Source organism: Pelmatolapia mariae, linkage group LG16_19 (genome assembly GCF_036321145.2).
Source record: "Pelmatolapia mariae isolate MD_Pm_ZW linkage group LG16_19, Pm_UMD_F_2, whole genome shotgun sequence".
Taxonomy (NCBI): Eukaryota; Metazoa; Chordata; class Actinopteri; order Cichliformes; family Cichlidae; genus Pelmatolapia; species Pelmatolapia mariae.
The window spans coordinates 44,014,559-44,034,529 of record NC_086241.1 but is presented as its reverse complement, the minus strand read 5'-3'; the positions used below and the strand labels follow the sequence as shown (position 1 = coordinate 44,034,529).

General features: G+C 41.5%; 1 protein-coding gene across 2 annotated transcripts in view; it reads left to right on the top strand.

Moving 5' to 3' along the window:
- Positions 1 to 19,971, top strand: part of LOC134645149 (protein jagged-2-like) — a 50,178-nt gene that overhangs the window by 17,106 nt on the left and 13,101 nt on the right. The window contains exons 3-13 of one of the 2 annotated variants that reach the window (XM_063498471.1): positions 695 to 752; positions 7,457 to 7,711; positions 8,479 to 8,539; positions 13,952 to 14,082; positions 14,874 to 14,993; positions 15,120 to 15,233; positions 15,373 to 15,486; positions 17,446 to 17,559; positions 18,844 to 18,890; positions 19,457 to 19,630; positions 19,730 to 19,880. In XM_063498471.1, the coding sequence (XP_063354541.1) occupies positions 695 to 752; positions 7,457 to 7,711; positions 8,479 to 8,539; positions 13,952 to 14,082; positions 14,874 to 14,993; positions 15,120 to 15,233; positions 15,373 to 15,486; positions 17,446 to 17,559; positions 18,844 to 18,890; positions 19,457 to 19,630; positions 19,730 to 19,880 (1,339 nt within the window). The remainder of the gene's footprint in view (positions 1 to 694; positions 753 to 7,456; positions 7,712 to 8,478; positions 8,540 to 13,951; positions 14,083 to 14,873; positions 14,994 to 15,119; positions 15,234 to 15,372; positions 15,487 to 17,445; positions 17,560 to 18,843; positions 18,891 to 19,456; positions 19,631 to 19,729; positions 19,881 to 19,971) is intronic. The other variant, XM_063498472.1, reaches the window with a different exon arrangement.

Sequence of the window (19,971 nt, the reverse complement as noted above, 5' to 3'; positions counted from 1 at the left end):
CCACTTCTAACACATCAACCACTATAGGTGCCATGATGATCAGTGTTATTCACTTCACCTGTCAGTACTCATAATGTTATGCCTGATTGATGTATGTGTTCCTAGACATTTGAAACAAGTTGGGACACAGTTTCCTGTGGGGGATTTCAGTGGAGAAGGCAAGAAAATTATATTTCCCCATTGGAGATCAATATAGTCCATTTAACCGCCTTTTGGCAAGTCATCAAAAACCTGCCAGCTCTGGGGGTGCTGACCTTCCAGAGAATCCGGAAAAAAAGAGAGAAAAATATAAAGAATGTAATTAGGAGAATGTCTATCTGACTGAACTTGAAATGATCATATGGAAACTGTATGTTGCTAATTTCCAGGTGAATGCTTTCTTTTTTGAATGATCAGGTTGCTGCCCTTTTTAACTAGCCCTGGTTACATGGAAGCTAATCAGTGACAGCAGTGTGGGAACAAAACAAATTTTCCCACCGCTTCTCACCTTCTGTGCCAAATATGTGTGTGTGTGCCAGTTTCTGAAAGCAGTCTTCCGTGTCTGTTCGTATCTGGGTTTCTGTGTAAACTCACTGTCGTGTGCCATGTCTACATCAGGAACTGGGCACGAGTTTGAGCAGAAAAGTTGATTGTGATGTTTCCGTATTAGTGCACCCCGTGATGACCTCTGTCTCTCCTCCTCTCTGTGTTTCAGCGAGCGTTCACTGTGATAGTGGAGGCGTGGGACAGGGACAACGGCACACACAGCAATGGTAAGGTCCACCTTTCAGTGTTCTTTCCATCGTTTCCATCTATCTTAGCAATGATGAGAGAGTGACACTGATCCTCACCTGCTAAGAAAGCAATGGATTTAGACTTTTTTAAATTTTAAATAATCAAGAAAATAAATGGATCCTCTAAAATTATTATCAGCTGACTTCTTTTTGTTTGGATGGTTCAAGGGGCATAAATGCATAAATGCACAGTTCATTTATGATAAACCCACTCAACATTGTCAAGACATCAGCACAGACAGTGTGAACTGGAAAGATCAAATCTACTTGTGAAGCTTCTAACCGGCCTGCCTGCCAGCACCAGATTTCTTTGGTGCACAGCTGTATCCTGTTTACACACGCTCTTCTGGTCTTAGTTCTGTTTGGCTTTGTTTTCCAGCACCATAGTGAGGAAGAAAGGTTAATTGAAGGATGCAATCTACGTTAGGAGACAACGCTTCGTTAGCGTTGTTGGCTTTATTTTTGCGGAGTTGATTCAGGACCCGGCTCATTTAGCGCCAGGGTTCTCAAGGTGTGGCATGTGGGCCGATGACGGCTCTGGGGAGCATTTTCTGCAACAAGGAAAGAATTCGCTGCTGTACATTTCATCCATCCACAAGGGAGCTTTTCTTACTCATTTTTCAGCTTCTTGTTCGAGCTATAAAAATCTTCTTAATATTCACAGCTGGTGTCAAGGAATAAAGAAAAAATGCAATAAAATGCTTATAAACCTTACAAAAAAATGGCTGTTCCTAACATAAACCACCATCACACAAACAGATGCATTAGAACAATTAAAGATGATGTGTCACTCTAAATTTGAAGTTCATTATTAAATCTTGAGAACCCTTGATTCAGTGGCTTTAGCTTCATTTTTGTTGCACGCGTGCAGGAACAGACGCAGTGAGGAGAAAACTCCTTGAGTGAACCATTTAGCTGAAATTCAACTCAGTCCAATTTTATTTATATGAGATCAGGAGTGTAGCTGAAGGGAGGCCTGAGTAACATCACTCCTTTCCCTATTTTCTGGGTGTTGTCAGCCTTATGCCCGTATCCAGACTGCATTTTGTTAGCTACATACTTTATGTTTTTATGCCACAGGAACAGCTCCTTACTCAATACAATAACTTTATGTTAACTCATGATGGAAGCATTTATAGGTTTTCCCATAGTAAAGCCAAGAGTTTACAATGTTAACCAGACAAACAAACACTTAGTGATAGTGGGGAGGAAAAAAAGCTCAAGACGAATCAGGTCACACAGCCATCAGATGAGACATGAATGGCCGTGCAGACAGTAATGACAGTAAACACTTAGCAGGTCGGTGAGCCAGTAAGTGCAGATCAGACATAAACGCAGAAAAGGAAGAAAGTGAGCAAACCTCGGGCCAGAGAAGATGTAAACTTAATGGGATGCAATACTAGCATATGGATATGGATGCATAGCTTTAAAAGAGAGGAGGTGCTCGTCCATAATGTGAAGATCCCCAAACAGCTTTGGCTTTGTTTGCATCTAATTTTGAAGGTAAAATGACCTTTTCACATTAATGTAAATGAAGATGACTGCTATGATCAACCACACACATACACACAAACTGTGTTACTCTACCCTTCTCGGGGTCACCCAGGCTGTTTATGCCTCTCCTCTATATTAAGCCTGTGAGAGCATTGCCTCGTTAAGCCATTAATTGCAGACCCCCACCCCCACTTTTCGCTACCTCCTAATTAGCATCCTGGCAGCTGTCTGGCTACCGCACGCCACTTTGTTATCACTGTGACAGGCTGCTATGGCTCAGCGTGGACGGTGATTCGAGTACTTTTTAGCTTGCTAGATGTGATGGTGCAGCGGCAGGAGGGGGGTGCTTTACTTATCCCAGGAGGGGAGGCGTGTATTCTAAGGTAGTGACAGGCAGGCAGGCATTCAGGAGGTGCCGATGTGTCGACCGCCATGTCTTGTCTTGCAGAGTTGGTCTGAGTCTCATTGCATGATCACAGGTTTCAGTCCTGAATCTGTCAGTTAGTCTGTCAGCAGTCGAGGGTCCTGTCAAGAGAGAAAGCTTACAGTTTGGGTTTAATTATAGGTCAAACTGGACAAACTAAAAATAGATATTTAATGATATAATGAGAAGCCACCACAAGTGTATTTCCAAAGCTGTTTGGGGATTAAGTGTTGACTTCTCGGTGTATCTGCCTACTTTCGCTTGTCTTTTCTGCCTCCGTTTTGGGATTTCCTACATTTTCGCGACGCACGTCAGAGAGCAGGCCCGAACCTGCAGCATCCTGCTGTGTGTGTGTGTGAGAGTGGAGCAGGTGGAGGTGGAGCAAACATTACTGATAGTGTAGCATAATTATAGAGAAGGAGAAAGTTCTCATGTGCCCAGGCGTGCACAAGAATAGGAATCTACGTAGGGATGTCCCAATCAAGTTGAGCTTTGCCCAGGAGCCCAGAAATGAATGCTTTGAATATCTTCCAACCCAAACCCTGTTTACTCTGTACTGTATTTTTTTTTTTCATGTGTAAAGCAGTTGCATCGTCCTTGGAGTATGGTTAGGGATCTGCTGGGGTGGTGAAATCTGAGCATGATTTAGGCTGTCCCTCTTCATTTCCAGCCTCAACAAACTGCTAAGTTTAAGTACAGGAACTGAGGTCACCCTTCCAATGAGTGGACAACCTCCTGAGCCACAGCCAGCCCTAGTCGTGCGGGTTGGCCAGAGAGGTGGCCAGACTTCAGTCTGTAGTGGCCATTGTGTAATAAACAGTGGTTTTATTAATTAATCTACTGGTTCTTTTTCAGATTTGGTCTGTGGAATTTTTGTAAATAGTCTAAAATCTTATAAAAGCTTTTATTATTATACATTTTTTTCTTACTTTTATTTTACAGTTTATTAAACAGCAAGCATAGTCAATTACTTTATTATTTTCTGCTATTTATATCATTATGAATTGATTATTTTTAGACTGATGATCAGAAAAAATACAAATTCAAACCACAAACCCTGGTTGCTTTCGTACAGAGTCTTCGATGATAAGTCCACTGTCATTACTCACTGTCATGGGATAATTAACATGGCTTACCTTTGTTTAATTCAGAGTAATTAGAGAAGTATTGCTCTTTTCTCAAAATATCTAACACTTTATCACCAGCTCAGCACTTAAACAACAACATTAAAGTGTGACCTGTCTCGATGTGTCGATTTTTCCTCTGAACTTCTGGTAAATATTCTGAAAGCATACGAGGGGAGTTTCCTCCCCTGCGTTTCAGTGTATGCATGAACAGGCCTGGGCAGCAGGTTGCAGAGGCCTCAGGAAAAAGAAGGCCTCGCAGAGGTTGTTTATGTTTCAGGAAGGTAGTATGAATGATGCTAAAACACTGGTAGCATTCTGTAGAGATAAGCTCAGCTTTGGTCCTAAAAGTATTAAAAATATATCAGCCAGCTGCACGTCTGGAATGGAGATGACGGTGGTTTTTTGAGGTTCCCCTTTAAATCTTGGATGTAATGGAAACCTGCAGAGGCCTCTGCACGTATAGTGATGATTTCAACTTTCAAAAATGGATGATTTGCTTCTTCACTGATGGGAAATATCAGTGAGTCTTTTGTTGAGTTGTGCCAAACTATTAACTGTCATCGAATAATTTATGATAAAGTTTTGGCAATCAAAGAAAGGAGTTGATTTAGTGCATTTTTTGCCCTTTAATTTGCCATTTAACTCAGATCTGTCTGTAGTGCCAAGCAGGTCACAACAAATCCTCCGACGAGAGGACTGCTCCATTAATATTTATGGGAAAAAAACAGGTTTATTACAGTTGCCTTAAGAAGGTAGGGAGATGACAAATGGCTGTAAAAGTTAGGTGGTACACCTGGAGGAAGATGGTTCACAAAGCAAAGTAACTCCTTGCCAACCAGTTAGCTCATGGTTTCACTGGAGAATGTAAGAGTCACGTCACTCTGCCGGCATTCATTCTCGGTGTTCTGTTTGTTGGTGTCTTTAAGCAAGAAAGAAAAGTTGGGACAGATGTTGCAGAACTTTTCTGATTCTGATTTTTGTTATCAGCTCAGCTGTAGTCACAACCCCGTGTCTTGTTCAGACAATTGGTTTGGAGAAATTGTGAGGAAACAGGTGTAGATTTTGCAGACTCAAACAAAAAACAGTAACAACAGCTTCTGCAAAATGCTAAATGTCAGGTAGAGAAAGAGGTCAAAGTTCAAAGACCCCCAGCCCCTCTTAAAGCTCTCCTGTCCCATGAACTGTGTCGCACATTGCCTGACAACTGAAACTGTTGGACAAAGCCATCACTCTACATTTTTAAAATTAATTCCTCTCTTTGAAAGCAAAGACAATCGTGCTGCTCTTGACATGATCAGCTGCTCGGATCTGAAGCCCCTCGTTGTTTATATAAGCTGGTTTTTAAATGGCCTTCCCTCGCCTGCTCTCCCTAGTAACAACGGCCCCTCTTAGTGTGTCTCCTCCACTACAGAGGGAGCTCATGATTGGTCTATATTTTTATATCTAATTGCTGGAGATGAACAGCAGTGAGTGAGTGCCTGGGTGTTTCAGGTGGTGGGTGTGGGACTGAAATCTGTGGCAGTGTGTTAACTCACAGTGAGCCTCAGTAAATCAGGACAGTGTGAAAATGGATTCTAGGTCTTTTAGCTTTTCAGTCATTTTTCTACACTGTCTAACTTAGGAAGTTGTGCTATTGTAGGGTAAATGTCATTCACAAATATATTTAAGATATTATATTACCATAACGATTGACCATAAATATTTTTTAAAAAGTTATTTAAAAAAAAATAACTTCACAGTCTCATTCTTCTGCCATGACTAAAGGGGTGTGAAAAGTGGCTAAATCCAGTAATGTAAAGGTGGACATGCCTTCCTGCTGTAATCTAAAGTCAGTATGGGAATGCTTTAAATGTGCATTACTTTTAAAGGCCAGCAGGGGGTGTCACCTTTGCTGCCTCTGATTGTAAGTTAAAACTATGAGAAAATTACCCCACTGCTCACTCGATGTGTGACCTGAGTAAACACTCCCCTGATGAGTTTATGGTCTCAGTCTTTAGTCTCAGAGCTTATTTATTGCAACACAATGTTCCTTTTTGTAAATAATGTCACATATAGGCTAAAATAGACAGGGTGGGACTAACCCTGCGACTGACATTTCATGTGACTATGGCCAGTCTCCTGGGTTTCTCAGCTCAGATCTACCCATGACTCATCACAACTTAAAAAAAAATACGTTACATTCTAAGCTAGCAACAATGACGTGAACTGAGCGTGAGTTTAAAGAGTGTCTGACACTTGAGCTGAGACAGCTTAGATGACTATATAGATCTCGAAACATGTATAAAAAAAAAAGCCAACCGCATCCCTATTCCAAAAAGGAAAACTCAATGCTTACTTACTGAATGAAAATCTGAATCAAACGTTAAGGTGTAGTCCTATCTCTGGGGCTTTTTTTTTTTTTTGCATAGATAATTTGCATTTTGGAAGGAAAAGTTTTGCTAAACTAAAGGCAACCCAAGTTATAATGGAAACATATCATTAACAGCATTGTCAGCATTTAGCTTATGACCCAGGAGAGAAAAACGAGTCTTCCAGTCCATCTCCACCTTGTCACTCTCTAAAAGCAAGAGAATGCAGAGAAGCCTGCTGGGTCGTGGTGCTTCTGTTCCTTGAGAACGAGCTAAAGGGCCTTTCCTATGTCGCCCTTCCTTGCCTGTTCCCCGTCTCTTATTATTTCCGGCCTGGCTCCGATGAAGTCGAGCTGGATATCCTGAAAGTGGGTGGCAGGAGAGGAGGGGGCCTGAAAAGCATTTCACCAAGCAGGAAAACTGAAAAAGCATTTCGGTTATCAAGCCCTTGCAGACCTCGCTTGTGCTTGCTTAATTTTCCGATTCTTTCACTCTTTTTCCTCAACTTTTTTTTTTCTTTTACCACATTCTTGATAGAACAGAGTGAAGCTTGACCAGAGGTTACACCTTCTCTCTGATGTGTATTAGCGACAGGCAATCTTGAAAGCCTTTTGGATTGTCTCATCAAAACAGCAAGTTCAGTACGGTTAAATCTCATTACTGGCATCAGCACTGTTCTACGCAGTGCCATTCAGAAGTTTTGTTTTTCAGACTTTGCATTCTAAATGACCCAAAACATCAGATCTTTTGAGCATTTCTGTATTTTTTGTTCTTTTTCTGTATACGTGAAAATGAATCACTACTTCAACTTTTCCTAGACTACGAAAGGAAGTCTGTCCACGTATACCATTTGAGGCAAAATTTGAACTGCATCACCAGTTGACAGGCTTTGGATTTTTTCACAGTACAAGTTGTGACTGTAGCAAAGATAATCTGTAAGGAATTAGTGCACATTTTAACATATAAACAGCACTAATGACGCTACTTGATTTTAGTCAGTTTAGCAACAATAAAGTTAGTCACGGAGTACCACAGGGCTCTGCACTGGGGCATCAAGAATTCATCATTCAGTTTTGTGAATCTTCCATTTCTATGCAGTTGGCAACCAGCTATATTGACCTGAAAAGCTGGGAGAGATAAGCTTGTGAAAATCGACTGACGTTGTTTCCATGAGCTGCAGGGTTTTTTTAGTTAAAAGGAAAAATTGTCCACTGAGTAAAGAACAAGCATAATTTGTCACAGCATTTTTTTAACATCTGTTTCTGTATCATCTGTTTTTGCTTTGTCCAGATGATGAGCTACTGATAGTGCGCAGCATCCACAGAGGAATGATTAACCCTGGAGAGGAGAAACAACCGATGGAATATAAAACTTTGATTGCTAGTATTGGCTACACCATCCGTGTGCGCTGTGACGAAAACTACTATGGCACCAAATGCAATAAAGTATGCCGTCCACGCAATGACTACTTCGGCCATTATGTGTGCGACCAAACTGGAAACCAAGAATGTATGGAGGGCTGGACAGGGCCTGACTGCAACAAAGGTAGGAAAAATATATATTAGTCAAACTGCAAACAGCAACACAATCTACCATGTAATAATGTTAATAAGAAGGTGCGTTAATAAATAAAAATAATTAATCCTTAACTAATAATTAACTAAATAATGCAATCTAAACCTTAAATCTTCAGTGTCATAACCAGTTAATAATGTATCTATTTCTCACTATTTCATAGTGAAATCGCAGCACTTTTTATGGGGGAGTACTGGTTTATGTGCAATGAATCAAAATGAATCAAAACTGTCATTCAGAAGCTCTCATTGGCATCCTTTTCCACTTTTCTTGTTGGTTATTTTGTTTTTTTGTTTTTAAATGTTTTTTTTAATTACTTATCACTTTTGGAAAGCCAAAAGCAGCCAGGTACAAATAAACAGTCCTCATCCAAACTTACTGTGATCACGTGGATCCTCAGTTTTTCCTTCCTTATTGCTCTTTTTGGATGAAATTCAGAAGTTCACGGAAATTCGTGTCAAATGTCACTTTGCAAGAATGTGAAGAATGTCTGGAAATTCCTGCCATTGCTGAAGGCACCTTCAGCTCTCTTGACAGTTCATCCATCTATTGTCACAACAGCAAAGTTTCTCTGCATTTTCACGAGCAAGGAGGGCTAGGGAAGGACATTTCAATGACTGAAAGCTCAAAAGAATTCAAATGCTTTATGTTAGCGTTATTATGCTTTTAAATACAAGAGTTTTTCACAATTTTTGGACAAATCCATACATGTCGTTTTCTCTTTTCCTTCTCAAAAGCCATCTGCAAACAAGGCTGCAGCCCCATCCACGGGATTTGTAGTGTGCCAGGAGAATGCAAGTAAGTCACCTCTAGTTTTTTTTTATGCACCTCTTTGTTTCTCTTACAGCATTGTTGTCAAGTGATGGAAAATATGTTCTTGTTTGGATGGAAACCCCATCACCACCACCACCACCTCCACCTCCAACACATAGGGACTTAATGAGAATAACAGTCCTGACACAACAGAGTGGTGAGTGGGTGAGGGGGTTGTTAATAACATACCAAGCAGCCTAACCCCGCATCACTCTTAACTCCCCCATCCCAATCTGATGCATTGCCCCCCATTCCTCCACCTCCATCCCCCAGCTCCACTCTGATCCAGAAGCTATTGTTCTGCTTCCTGTTCTAAAGCTGGCCTGCTCTTGCCCGCACACAGAAAGAGAGAAAGCAGCCTGGGTTTTTTTTGTTTTGTTTTTTTTGGGGGGGGGGTTCTTCCATGTTTCCTTCCTCATCCTTCTCCAGCAACAGAGAGGCACCGTACCTCCCCGCAGTCCCTTCCCTCCACCACCCTCTTCCAGTGTCTGGAGCCCACATCACCTCTTCCTATCCTGGATCTTGTTATGGCTGGCACTCTTATGTTAGGAAGTGTAGATTCCGCGCACAAAGCTACAGACAGCAAGCGGGAATAAAGACACGGGGCACTGAGGGCAATGTCACTGGTTGCTAATGGTAACTCAAATTATAGGTCAATACATAGTCTATGAGTACCTCGAATATAAATATATAATAAGGTAATGAAGTCCATTTATACAAACAACACAAAGTACATGAAATAAGAAATACCAATTACTTAAATGACATTTTACGTGTCAAAACCAAGAGAACTTACCTCACTACAAATAACCTTCATTATGCTTTGGTTGACACAGGCTAAGAGACATGTCATCGACCCCCTGACAATCTTGAGTCACTAGGAGAAAAAAAATGTATTCTCTGAGTGGTTCTTGTGGGCAGATTGCTGGTCACTAACAGACGCAGTCGCACGTCAGTTTCTTGAAAGATGTCGATTTGTCTACATACCTCAATGTCATAAAAAAAGGAAGTGAACAATGATCATCTTCAAAGTAAAAGATTTGGCTGACCACAAGTTAAAAAAGTTGTGGGTTGAATTTTTACCTTGAGGAGACCGCTTTTCATGTACGGTTTACGTGACAACCTGCTACTGACCAAACCAATCACAAGGAGGTTGTATATATATATGTGACCAATTTCATGTTCTCCAACTACCAAACATTTTTAAACCAGTTGGAGAACACACACTGTTGTCTAGCGATTGGCAGCTAGCGATTGGCTGTACTTTACCTGAGTAATTTAGCCTTGATAATTCATTGGGTGAACGTTCTATGAGATACCAAATACAACAAATCAGAGATGCTACTGCTCCAAAAAAATTGTATTTCATGGCTCCCGTGTGTTCATGAAAAGTATTAGACCAGTACTTCTACACTAGCTACAGTGTTGTTGCTTAAAGCAACAAGCATTTAAAAAAGGCTGATGAAGCGTTTACAGCTATGTGAACAGCAGAGATGGCAGCAGAGAGATATTTAGATTTGATTACATTTGGAACTGAACTGTACATTTAGACAGAGTGGAACACAAGCTTTAAAAAGCCAAACTACACACACACAAACACACACACACATAGTGCCAAGTATTTGGAAACATCAGGAGAGCAGCGTTGACAGAAGGGAGGGAGGGAGGCTAGGGTTTTACACTGTGGCAGGTTTGATTAGGTTTGATGAGGCTGACATTTCTCATTGAAAATGGCCAGAGGATTGCAAGAGAAAGCAACACCCTGGAATGTGCCTCAACATGTGATTTGGAGCTTCGTCGCCGTCAGGAGCACACATACGCGCAGCGCTGAGAAAGAGAAGAAGCAAAAGAGAAAGAGAGAGTTGGGGGATAGTTCACATTAATACGAACACATAACAAAACTCTAAGCCTAACTGTGTGAGAATAAAACTAAAACAGACACACCTGACAATAAACGTAACACTCTTGAGCACAGAAAAACTGATATGAAATAAATTATGAAATGAACTGCATTAGAAGGATTTATTTGTATTATATATTAATGTTAAGGTTGAAATGCTGATCTATGTCACAATTTATTCGGAAGAAAAACAAACAGTCCCTTGTCTATCACACCAACTTCGTACTTTAGCCTTAATCGATCTTTAATTTAAGTTAATCCACCTTCAAGACAAGGTAAAAAACAAGGTATTTTAGCTAACTATGCCTTCTCTTTAAGCAAACTTTCTTACTGGATAATAGCAGGTGAGTGGGGCTCCTGTGAGACTAACCTACTAAGGATATCCCCTGTCTTTGACATCATACAGGTCCAAGAGAAAAAAAACTGTATAAAACTTCACGTTTAGAGCAGTCTGAAGTCTTCTCATGACCTTTTGGCTCATGGGGATCACTTGCGTATACACTGCCTTCATTACTTGAGGTAAAACATAATTAGCCCCCTTTCAATGGAGTCAGTGGAAAAGTCTTAAATGGATCCAGCCACTTCCACTTTATTTTGATGCAATAAAAATTGTGGATGATACAGGCCCTTTAATTAAAAATCTAATTTCACCGTTTACAAAACACGTAAATCTAATAACGTACACGGAGGATCCGTTTATTCAGAAGACAGCCACCTAAGCCGCAAATATGTGCCTGTCAAACGTTACAGTGTGGCTCAGCCTGTGGTGTCAGGTGCAAATTGATTGAAAGCTCCATAAAAATCACACGTAATGCGATCTCGCAAAACAAACGGGCTTGTATTAATATGATTCAAATAGAAAACCGTGTCAGGGCGAACGCATACCGAACAAGTTAGAGCGAATGTGATTTGGAGGGACGAGAAAAGAGAAAGAAACAGGGGGGAAAAAAAAGCATCTCAGCCTGGCAGAAGGAAACTAAAAATGTGTGTTTGGTATCTTGTTTCTTACACACAGCGCATTCACAACCTACGCTCCCTCATGTGACACTACTAAACATGTAGCTAGGCAACAGCAGGCTAAGTCCGTCTGCTGGATTTGGGCGCGAGACTTGCCTGTAAATAATTCAGCGGTCCCACACACAGACACTCACACACACACAGCCCCCTCTACCTCGGCCCACCGTCCCGTCTTCAGGGTGTGGTTTGTCTGAGGGGCAGCGGCGGGGCGTGGGGTTTTGTGGTAAAGGAGGGATATTTTAGGCCCTGGCTTGGCCCCCACGGCCCCCTCCATTGATGGGACAGCAGCAGCCCAGTGACGGTGCTTGTGGGTAATGCCACCCTTGGCCTGTGGCTGCCCGAAACCATTTCCCTGCTCTCCCACACTGCAGCCAGACAGGCTGTCCGCTCTGCCACCGCTGACAGTGTGCAGGGCACTACTGCCAACCGCAGAGCCGGACAACACTGCATACAGTAGTAAACAATACATAGCACTGTCTCCCAGACACACAAACACACACATATGCATAAGTGAATTGCAAATACAGAGCGAAATCAGATGAAAATTGCACTCATGCATACAGTTAAAAACATTTCAACTTGCAAGTTGTGCATGAGACCAAACTGTCTGTGCATGTTTTGATGTAATCAGAACTTGGTCACTGTTCCATTTCTTTCTTTGTTTTAAGTGTGACTCTGTTTGCCTGATACCCCATACAGGAATTCCAAGCTCATTTAATAGGAAAGGTCACCAGCTACAGAAAATATGTTGTTAGCGTTTTGCATGAATTGAGTTTAAAGACCGTTAGAGCAAAATTTGAAATTAGCTACCATAATAAATGTGATCCTGGGTCAAATAGGCTTTATTCTTTTGGTTTCTGATAGTTTTCCTGGACGCCAGGACCCAGTCACATTTATTTTTGAGTGCTGTCCCATCTGTCATTGACCCAGAGTATTACAGCACATCACAGCAGGCTACAGAGACCCATTTCGCTGCCTTTTGGTCTTTTGGTCAGCTTCCATTTTGAAGTGTTCGTGAGAGTCGAAGGAGAGGAGGGCTGGTTGGGTGGGGAGGTGGGTTTTGCGGGCCCCAAAATAGCCCCAACGGAGAAATGACAGGACAGGTGGGGCAAGGTTACCGCTGGCCTTGGAATAACAGAGCGCTACCATATACCAACAGATTAGCTAACCCTGTGCCGGCCTCTGCTTCGAGACGACTAAGCCTCGTTCCACAAAAAAAAAAAAAAACACCCGTTCCAAGTTTGCCCTCAAGCCACGCTCACGGCACAGGAAGAGGGCAGAGAGGAGACACGGCATGCATGACGTCTGTGTGAAGAAATGCACAAAACAAACAAAATGGGCGGGCTCTTAGAAGGTCACTTTTCTCCTTTATCGACAGTATTTTGTAGATTACAGTATTGCCTCTGATGATATAAGTAGTATTATACACCAAGGAAGGCTTTAACTCTAATAAAAGTGCAGTTTTTTTGCTAATACTTAATACTTGGGAGTTTTGGACAAATATGTGGGCAAAATGAACAATTTGAAGACTTCTGATGAGACATTATATGTCACTTGTTTCGCGTGACTTTTGGACTTTTATATTAGCAGTGAAGTCACATTTCATATATAAGTGCTACAGCAGTAAGACATAAGCTAGTTTTAAATAATTGACCTGAAACTTTGTAGGAAATGTGAATGAATGTGCACATGAAAGTAAGCATGATGGGATATTTGCAGACCCACACACACAACACACTCAGGAATGTCCCCTGGCTCTGCATGTTCTAAGATTAGGAGTGGCAGCAAACATGTCACTCACCTCGATGAAGATGCTTTGTTCTGTTGTGGCGTTCAGCTGCAGTGTCACAGTGGTAATGTGTGGCTGAGTCAAGTACAGTGATGTTTGTACTTGCTGACCCTTCATGTATGCAGAATTCTTCCCTCTCTGAACTCCATAAATTGCCCTTTTTTTGGCACCTGGCAGGATCCCTCGTGTTCACCAGCCATGTCCCACTGGCACGATGGCATGACATCAAGTGCTCCTCTGTGTTTCCCGACATCGTAGAAGTATTAAATGACTTTATTGTTATCAATACGTAACTATCACTCTTTCTCAAGGCTAAATCCTCCCACCCCCCACCCTTTCCCCTCGCATTTTTAAGCGTGTCTGTGTGCCTGATGCTCCCTCGAGCTGGTTGTGCTATTAAGAACACATTCTTATTGTGCGTGTGAAATAAGAGGCACTTATTTTGCTAATAAATACACTCACCCACTGTACTCCCTCTTCTCTGTGTGCTTTTTATTTATTAGTAATGGCACAAGTATTTCAGTCCTCAGGAGCTTAACTGTCTGTACCCAGTTTTCGGGTTTATATTGCTCCTGATTGAGGAAAAGAAAGAAGCGAGGAGGCAAAAACAGCCGCCCAGGTGTGCTGTCTGTATCAACAGCAAAAGTATTTGGTAATAAAAATAAGGACATTTCTTTTCTCTGTGTTGCAGGTGTAACTACGGCTGGCAGGGTCCGTTGTGTGAGGAGTGCTTGCCATACCCAGGCTGTGTTCATGGTACCTGCAAGCAGCCCTGGCAGTGCAACTGTGAGAAGAACTGGGGAGGCCTGCTATGTGATAAAGGTCAGAAGTTAAATATGTTTTCTAAGATCTAAGATATCCATCTTTAACATAGCCAGAATTTCCAAGACAAACAATCCTTACGGTTATTTATTACAGACGCTAGCTCTGACGTGACCATGTTACTCAACACAGGATTCTTATTCTGTGTGCGCTAATTGACATGTGGCAGTATACCTCTGTTTTATGGGGAGGGCAGCAGCATATAACCTGAATGGAATTAATTAAGTCAGAAACAACATGAATAGCGTGAAATGGAGGAGCTGGGTTGGAGGTGGGTTGACAAGTGGCTTGCAGAGGGAGCAACTGCTTAAATAGATGCTCGAGGCTTATTTAAGCTGTGATCTTAAAAATTAGTCAGTAAATAAAAAATGTCTTTGGGTTGTAGTGATCAAAGAAAATATAACTGTGACAACAATGTGAGCAGACATAATAGGTGCCATTTCAGTTGTCCAACGTCTTGGAAATAAAGAAAACCTGTTGCTCCTGTAGGACTGTGATCCTTTGTTGTTGGATTCATCTTGGCCTCATGGTGAGACTGTTCAGGATGCAGGGTAGTGAGATAGAAATGGAATAAATTCATCATTTTGTAGGAAAAAAGTGATGGTGGCTGATGTGTTTTGGAAGTTAAAGAGCACAGAGATGCAGAATAATGACACCTCAAAGTATTTAATTATTATTTTTTGGTCAGGGAGGCTTTCGTACGTAACAATTTTGCTGCTAGTTATCTATCAGATAGCTTCTCCCAGAAATATCACTTCACACACACACTTTACTGTTCTGTCTCTGTGCAGATCTGAACTACTGTGGGACCAACCGGCCCTGTAAGAATGGAGGAACGTGTATGAACACGGAACCAGACGAATACCACTGCGCCTGTCCGGATGGCTACTCTGGCAAGAACTGCGAAATCGGTCAGTGTCTAAATACAATGCACCAAAAATTTAGGTTCAAAGACCTTTGCTTTGGGCCACAGTACATTTGGGACAAAGCTCCAAAGAAACATAAAAATCTAATTAGACATTTGACTTTTTTTTTAGCGGAGCATGCCTGTGTGTCTAACCCTTGTGCCAACGGAGGGACGTGCCACGAAGTCCCTACGGGGTTTGAGTGTCACTGTCCTGCTGGCTGGACTGGGCCAACCTGTGCTAAAGGTGAGAGGTGCTAAACTGTCTAGGTATTTCCCAGGTATGGCAAATATTACTTAGATGGATGCATATAACTATAGTTTTCTGTACCACACTAAAGTACTGTGGCTGTGATAGTAGCTTTAACATACGTCTTATATTTCAGACACTGATGAATGTGCCTCCAGCCCCTGTGCTCAGGGTGGGACATGCATCGACATGGAGAATGGCTTCGAATGCCTCTGTCCTCCACAGTGGACAGGCAAGACCTGCCAGATAGGTATGTCTGTCTGTCTCCATCTAATGAATGATGTGGTCTAAACAAAGAGAATCATACACTCATTTGAGCAGCTCTTTTTTTTTTATGACTGCTCAACATCATAAATTGATGTGTTTTTCAAATTAAATTAGGTGTCTTTCAGGTAGAAGCTTCATAATATTATATAATTTTAATTTTAAAATCCTAATTTGAAAAACCACTGCATGCTAGATGATATGTGGTGATGCCAATGTGTGTGGCACCTATGGTGAATTCCATGCATCCACACTTGCGCGCAGAGTTACAGCATATCTAGTTGTTTGTTTATCCTGCCACATCGTTTAACCAGCAGTATAACTGCAAGAGGCCCACTAATTTCATGCGTGTGTCTGTCTGTGCATGCGCATGCCCAGCGGAGACGCTCTCCGAGCATCGTCTGCAATTTGAGCCAGGTGACTTGAGTAAAGCTAAAAATAACCCCCCGCCTGGCAACTGCTATCCTTGGGACCAAATCTACTCCACTGGGGGGTTATCTTTGGCTCCAGACTGGCCGTAACAGTGGAGTATATACGCTACGGTGAGGCAACGCCCCAGCATAGCGGAGCCCTCACACCCTCCGGCTTCAGCCAGGAAACACTTTATAACCTGTAAACATACACAGGGAGCAACCGAAATCCAGCGGCTTGTGTTACGAGTCCTGTTATTCTCAGAGTGCTTCCCCTTTCAGGGAGCAGGGTGGTACCTGTGGGAGAGGGAGATGAAGTGAACGGGTGCTTTAGATCGGGGGGAGGCTCGGGTTTTGGGAAGGGGTTTGGGGTGTTTAGTTTCAGCAGGCTAACAGGTGCCGCTTACCTCCTGGGAGTAGTATTAATGCACTGTGTGTTGGTTTATAGTGGGCAAGGCGGCACGGTGGGAGCGGCGAGCGCTGCCTCTGAAACTGACCACTTGGAATGCTGCAGGTTGGCCCTCAGGGAATGCAAAAGAGAGACATTAACCCCTAGGGGTGGGGATGAGGACAAAATGGCAGGAGTAGGGGGAGGCAATGGAAACCAGTGGAAAAGTAAACACCCATCCAGACATGAACTTTACGCTGTAAATGTGCTGGCAATTTCATGTTTGAAAACAACCCAGAGCATTTGGGATCATTTAAAGTGGTCTGATTAAATATTACCTAGTACACATTACATTTATTTCAGTGTTCATTTATTTAAATAAATCAAGTGGCTTTATTGTGATTCCAACTATGTGCGGTGGTACAGTTCACAGTGAAACGAGACCATGTTCCTCCAAGACCATAGTGCTACATATGACATATAACAGACAATCAACACAGGACTCCATAAAGTGCAAGTGTGCAAAAATGGCAAAAACACAAAACAAAGACAGTGCAACACCAGACAGAATAGAACGATACAGACACAAGACAACAGATGACAAAAATGAGTGGGTTGTGCAAATGACTGCACACTGTGCAAAAAGTAACTCGATGTGTCATATATATATATAATAAGTGCAGAAAGCTGTGAGCAATACAGGAATTAAATTAAACTTACGCTGTGGTAGGGCGCTACTGAAGTGTTTCCAATAACCATCAAAGCACCAAAATTGGTTTCGGAGACAGCTCCAAACAGGTCTACAAACAGCATATGCCCAGTGCGGATGACAACCATAAATCAAGGTGTTGGAAAGAGTTACCATGAGTCAAATATTGCAGGATAATTCGCAGCACTTTGAGTTACCATGGAGCATTTTTTGTTCCTGAAGTCTGCGTTTATAGCCCATAAATGAAATGAAAAAAAAAACAAAAAAAAAAACAATTCACATAAGTTGTTGCTAAAAGGGAAGTTTGGGAAAGACCTTCGATCTTTGGCCTTCATTTCAGTGGGCTGTGTGACGGGAGGCTGTGCTTGGTGACGGGCTTTCTGAGCAGGTTCTTGGCTTTAATTCATTTTCTCTGTGTCTCTCATCTCCATTTTTCAGATGTAAATGAGTGCGCGGGGAAGCCGTGCCTCAATGCTTACGCTTGCAAAAACTTGATTGGTGGATATCACTGTGCCTGCTTTCATGGATGGGTGGGCCAGAACTGTGACATCAGTTAGTATCAGTCCAGCAGATCATTAGTCTTTAGCCTCTTTCCAGCTACCTGTAGAAAACGGAGGTGAAACAGGGGCCTCTGTCCAGCCAGCTTCTTTTCCACTGTAGCAGTAAATCAGTGTTTGTTCTGATAGACGGTTTCTCATGAAAATCTACATCATGTAATTCCTATTTCAAAAATAATAACCAATTTTTCAAGAAAAATTGTCTTTCTAGATGCTTTCTAGAAGCACTGACAGCATAGCAATAATGCTATTAATATCTATCGATATCAAAATTGCTAGCAAAATTCTAGTAAATTCTGATATAATAGGTAACATCTTTTTATATCTGAACATAGTATTTACTGCAGTTATTTCTTTTCCCGAAATAAAGAAAAAAAAATATGCAGAAAAAAGTCACACGGGGCTTTAAAAGCATGATAGTTACCAATTAGCTAGTGAGAGTTTTAACCTGTTTTTGCGTATTTTTAGCAAAAAAAATTCCACCAAATTTTTTTCTTTGGCAAATTGATTAAATTAATCAAGTTTATTAAGGATATATTAAAGAATACATTTATCTTTGAGCTTTAATTTTGGTCAACAGTCCAATCTCTAAGCTCAGTAGTAAATTTAAAAAATATTGGCCAAACAATCAAAACTTCACCTTAAAATATTACTTTTTCTAACAGTAGAAAGTACATGTTCATAATTTGTGACCAAAACATTTTGACTAGAATTTCATTATGCTTTGGTGACACAGCTGTGCTGTGCTAGCAACAAAATGAGTTGCTGTCCAGTATAGTCCTTAATAATTCATATGTATATTTTACATTGCACACATAAAAGTCAAGAAGAGTTTATCTTCTTAGAAAGCACAAAAATAAAAAAGAAAAACATCTACTGAGAAATCCAGAGATTTGCAGATGGCGGTGGAAGAGAAGCATGCCGGCCAAGGAAGCTGTATTCTATCTCTTATATACCTCCCTTATGGCTGTGTACCTGCTACACACTGGCTCACTCTTCTAAAACTACAATGTTTTCCCAAACTATCAAACTTTTCTTAAATTGCTTAAACTCTTTAGGGTTAGCTTTTTTCCCTCTGCAAGTTAAATTTCGTTGCACATTCTCACAGCTCATCTGCACCTCTGAATCTGCAATTCTTCCAGGCATGGAAAACTTTGCTTTGGTTTCATCGACCACTTTCCTGTAGCAGCTGCACGTTAAGTCACTGAACACTGTTCTGCCCATTTTGTCAAAGTCGGTTTCAGATCTGACATTTTTCTTGTGATTGATTATTCAACAGATATGAACAGCTGTCATGGACAGTGTCAGAACGGTGGGACCTGCAAGGTGAGACTTTTTAGTTCAAACATAATGAGGTCTTTATTGATTTTATTTTTGATGTGATGACAGTAACGGAGAAGTAACATGCTTATTGTCAATCATCCAAGTACCTGTCAAAACATAAAAGAATAAGCTTAAGGCTATTATAACTTTGAAAGGTTATCAACGTTCAATGACTGAATGAGTTTTTGTGTTTTGTTACACAAATAAACAACAAAACCTCAAATATGGACTTGGGTTTGGCCTAAGAAGCCTGTTTCAGATAAATCAAGAATGAAAGAAAATGCCATGTATGGCATTGATCAAGTTAGTCAAGTAATCTGCATCAGCCTGCTGGTTAGTTTTACATGTATTAGCTAAAGAAGGTGTTGGGCTGTTTCTTACTGAACTACAGTTTTTTCCTTATAAACTGAAATCAGTCACTATTTGTGATGTGAAACTTACCCTTTCCAAATGTCACAGCAGTTGTCATGGTGAAAGTTTTAACATCTGGATAAAAGTGACAGTTTAATTATCCTCTATAAATAAAATGTGTCAGCAGACACTTTGATGACTTCTTATCTTTATACCAGGAGTTGGCTAGAGGCTACCAGTGTGTCTGCCAGCCAGGTTTTGGGGGTCGGCACTGCGAGGTTCAGAGGAACTGGTGCAGTAGCAGTCCATGTAAGAACGGCGGGCGCTGCCACACCCTGCTGCACGGCTTCATGTGTGAATGCCCACAGGGCTTCACTGGAACAACGTGTGAGGTAAGGACTAAATCCAACTTATATAATATGCAGGAGACAGTTTGATGTTTTTGCTGTAGTTCTATTTCACAAATGCATTTTCTGTTTTTCTTCCTGAAGTTGCAGAACAACCCCTGTAGCCCAAACCCGTGTCAGAACAAGGCTCAGTGCCACAGCCTGACCGGTGACTTCTACTGCAGCTGTCCGGATGACTATGAGGGCAAAACCTGTTCAGAGCTCAAAGACCACTGCAAGACCAACCAATGTGAAGGTAACCCAGCATCTTCACATTTTTAAAAAATGTACTCATCAGAAAATTGTGACAAATAATTCCAAGGCTCTCCCCTTGCTGATCATCTCTT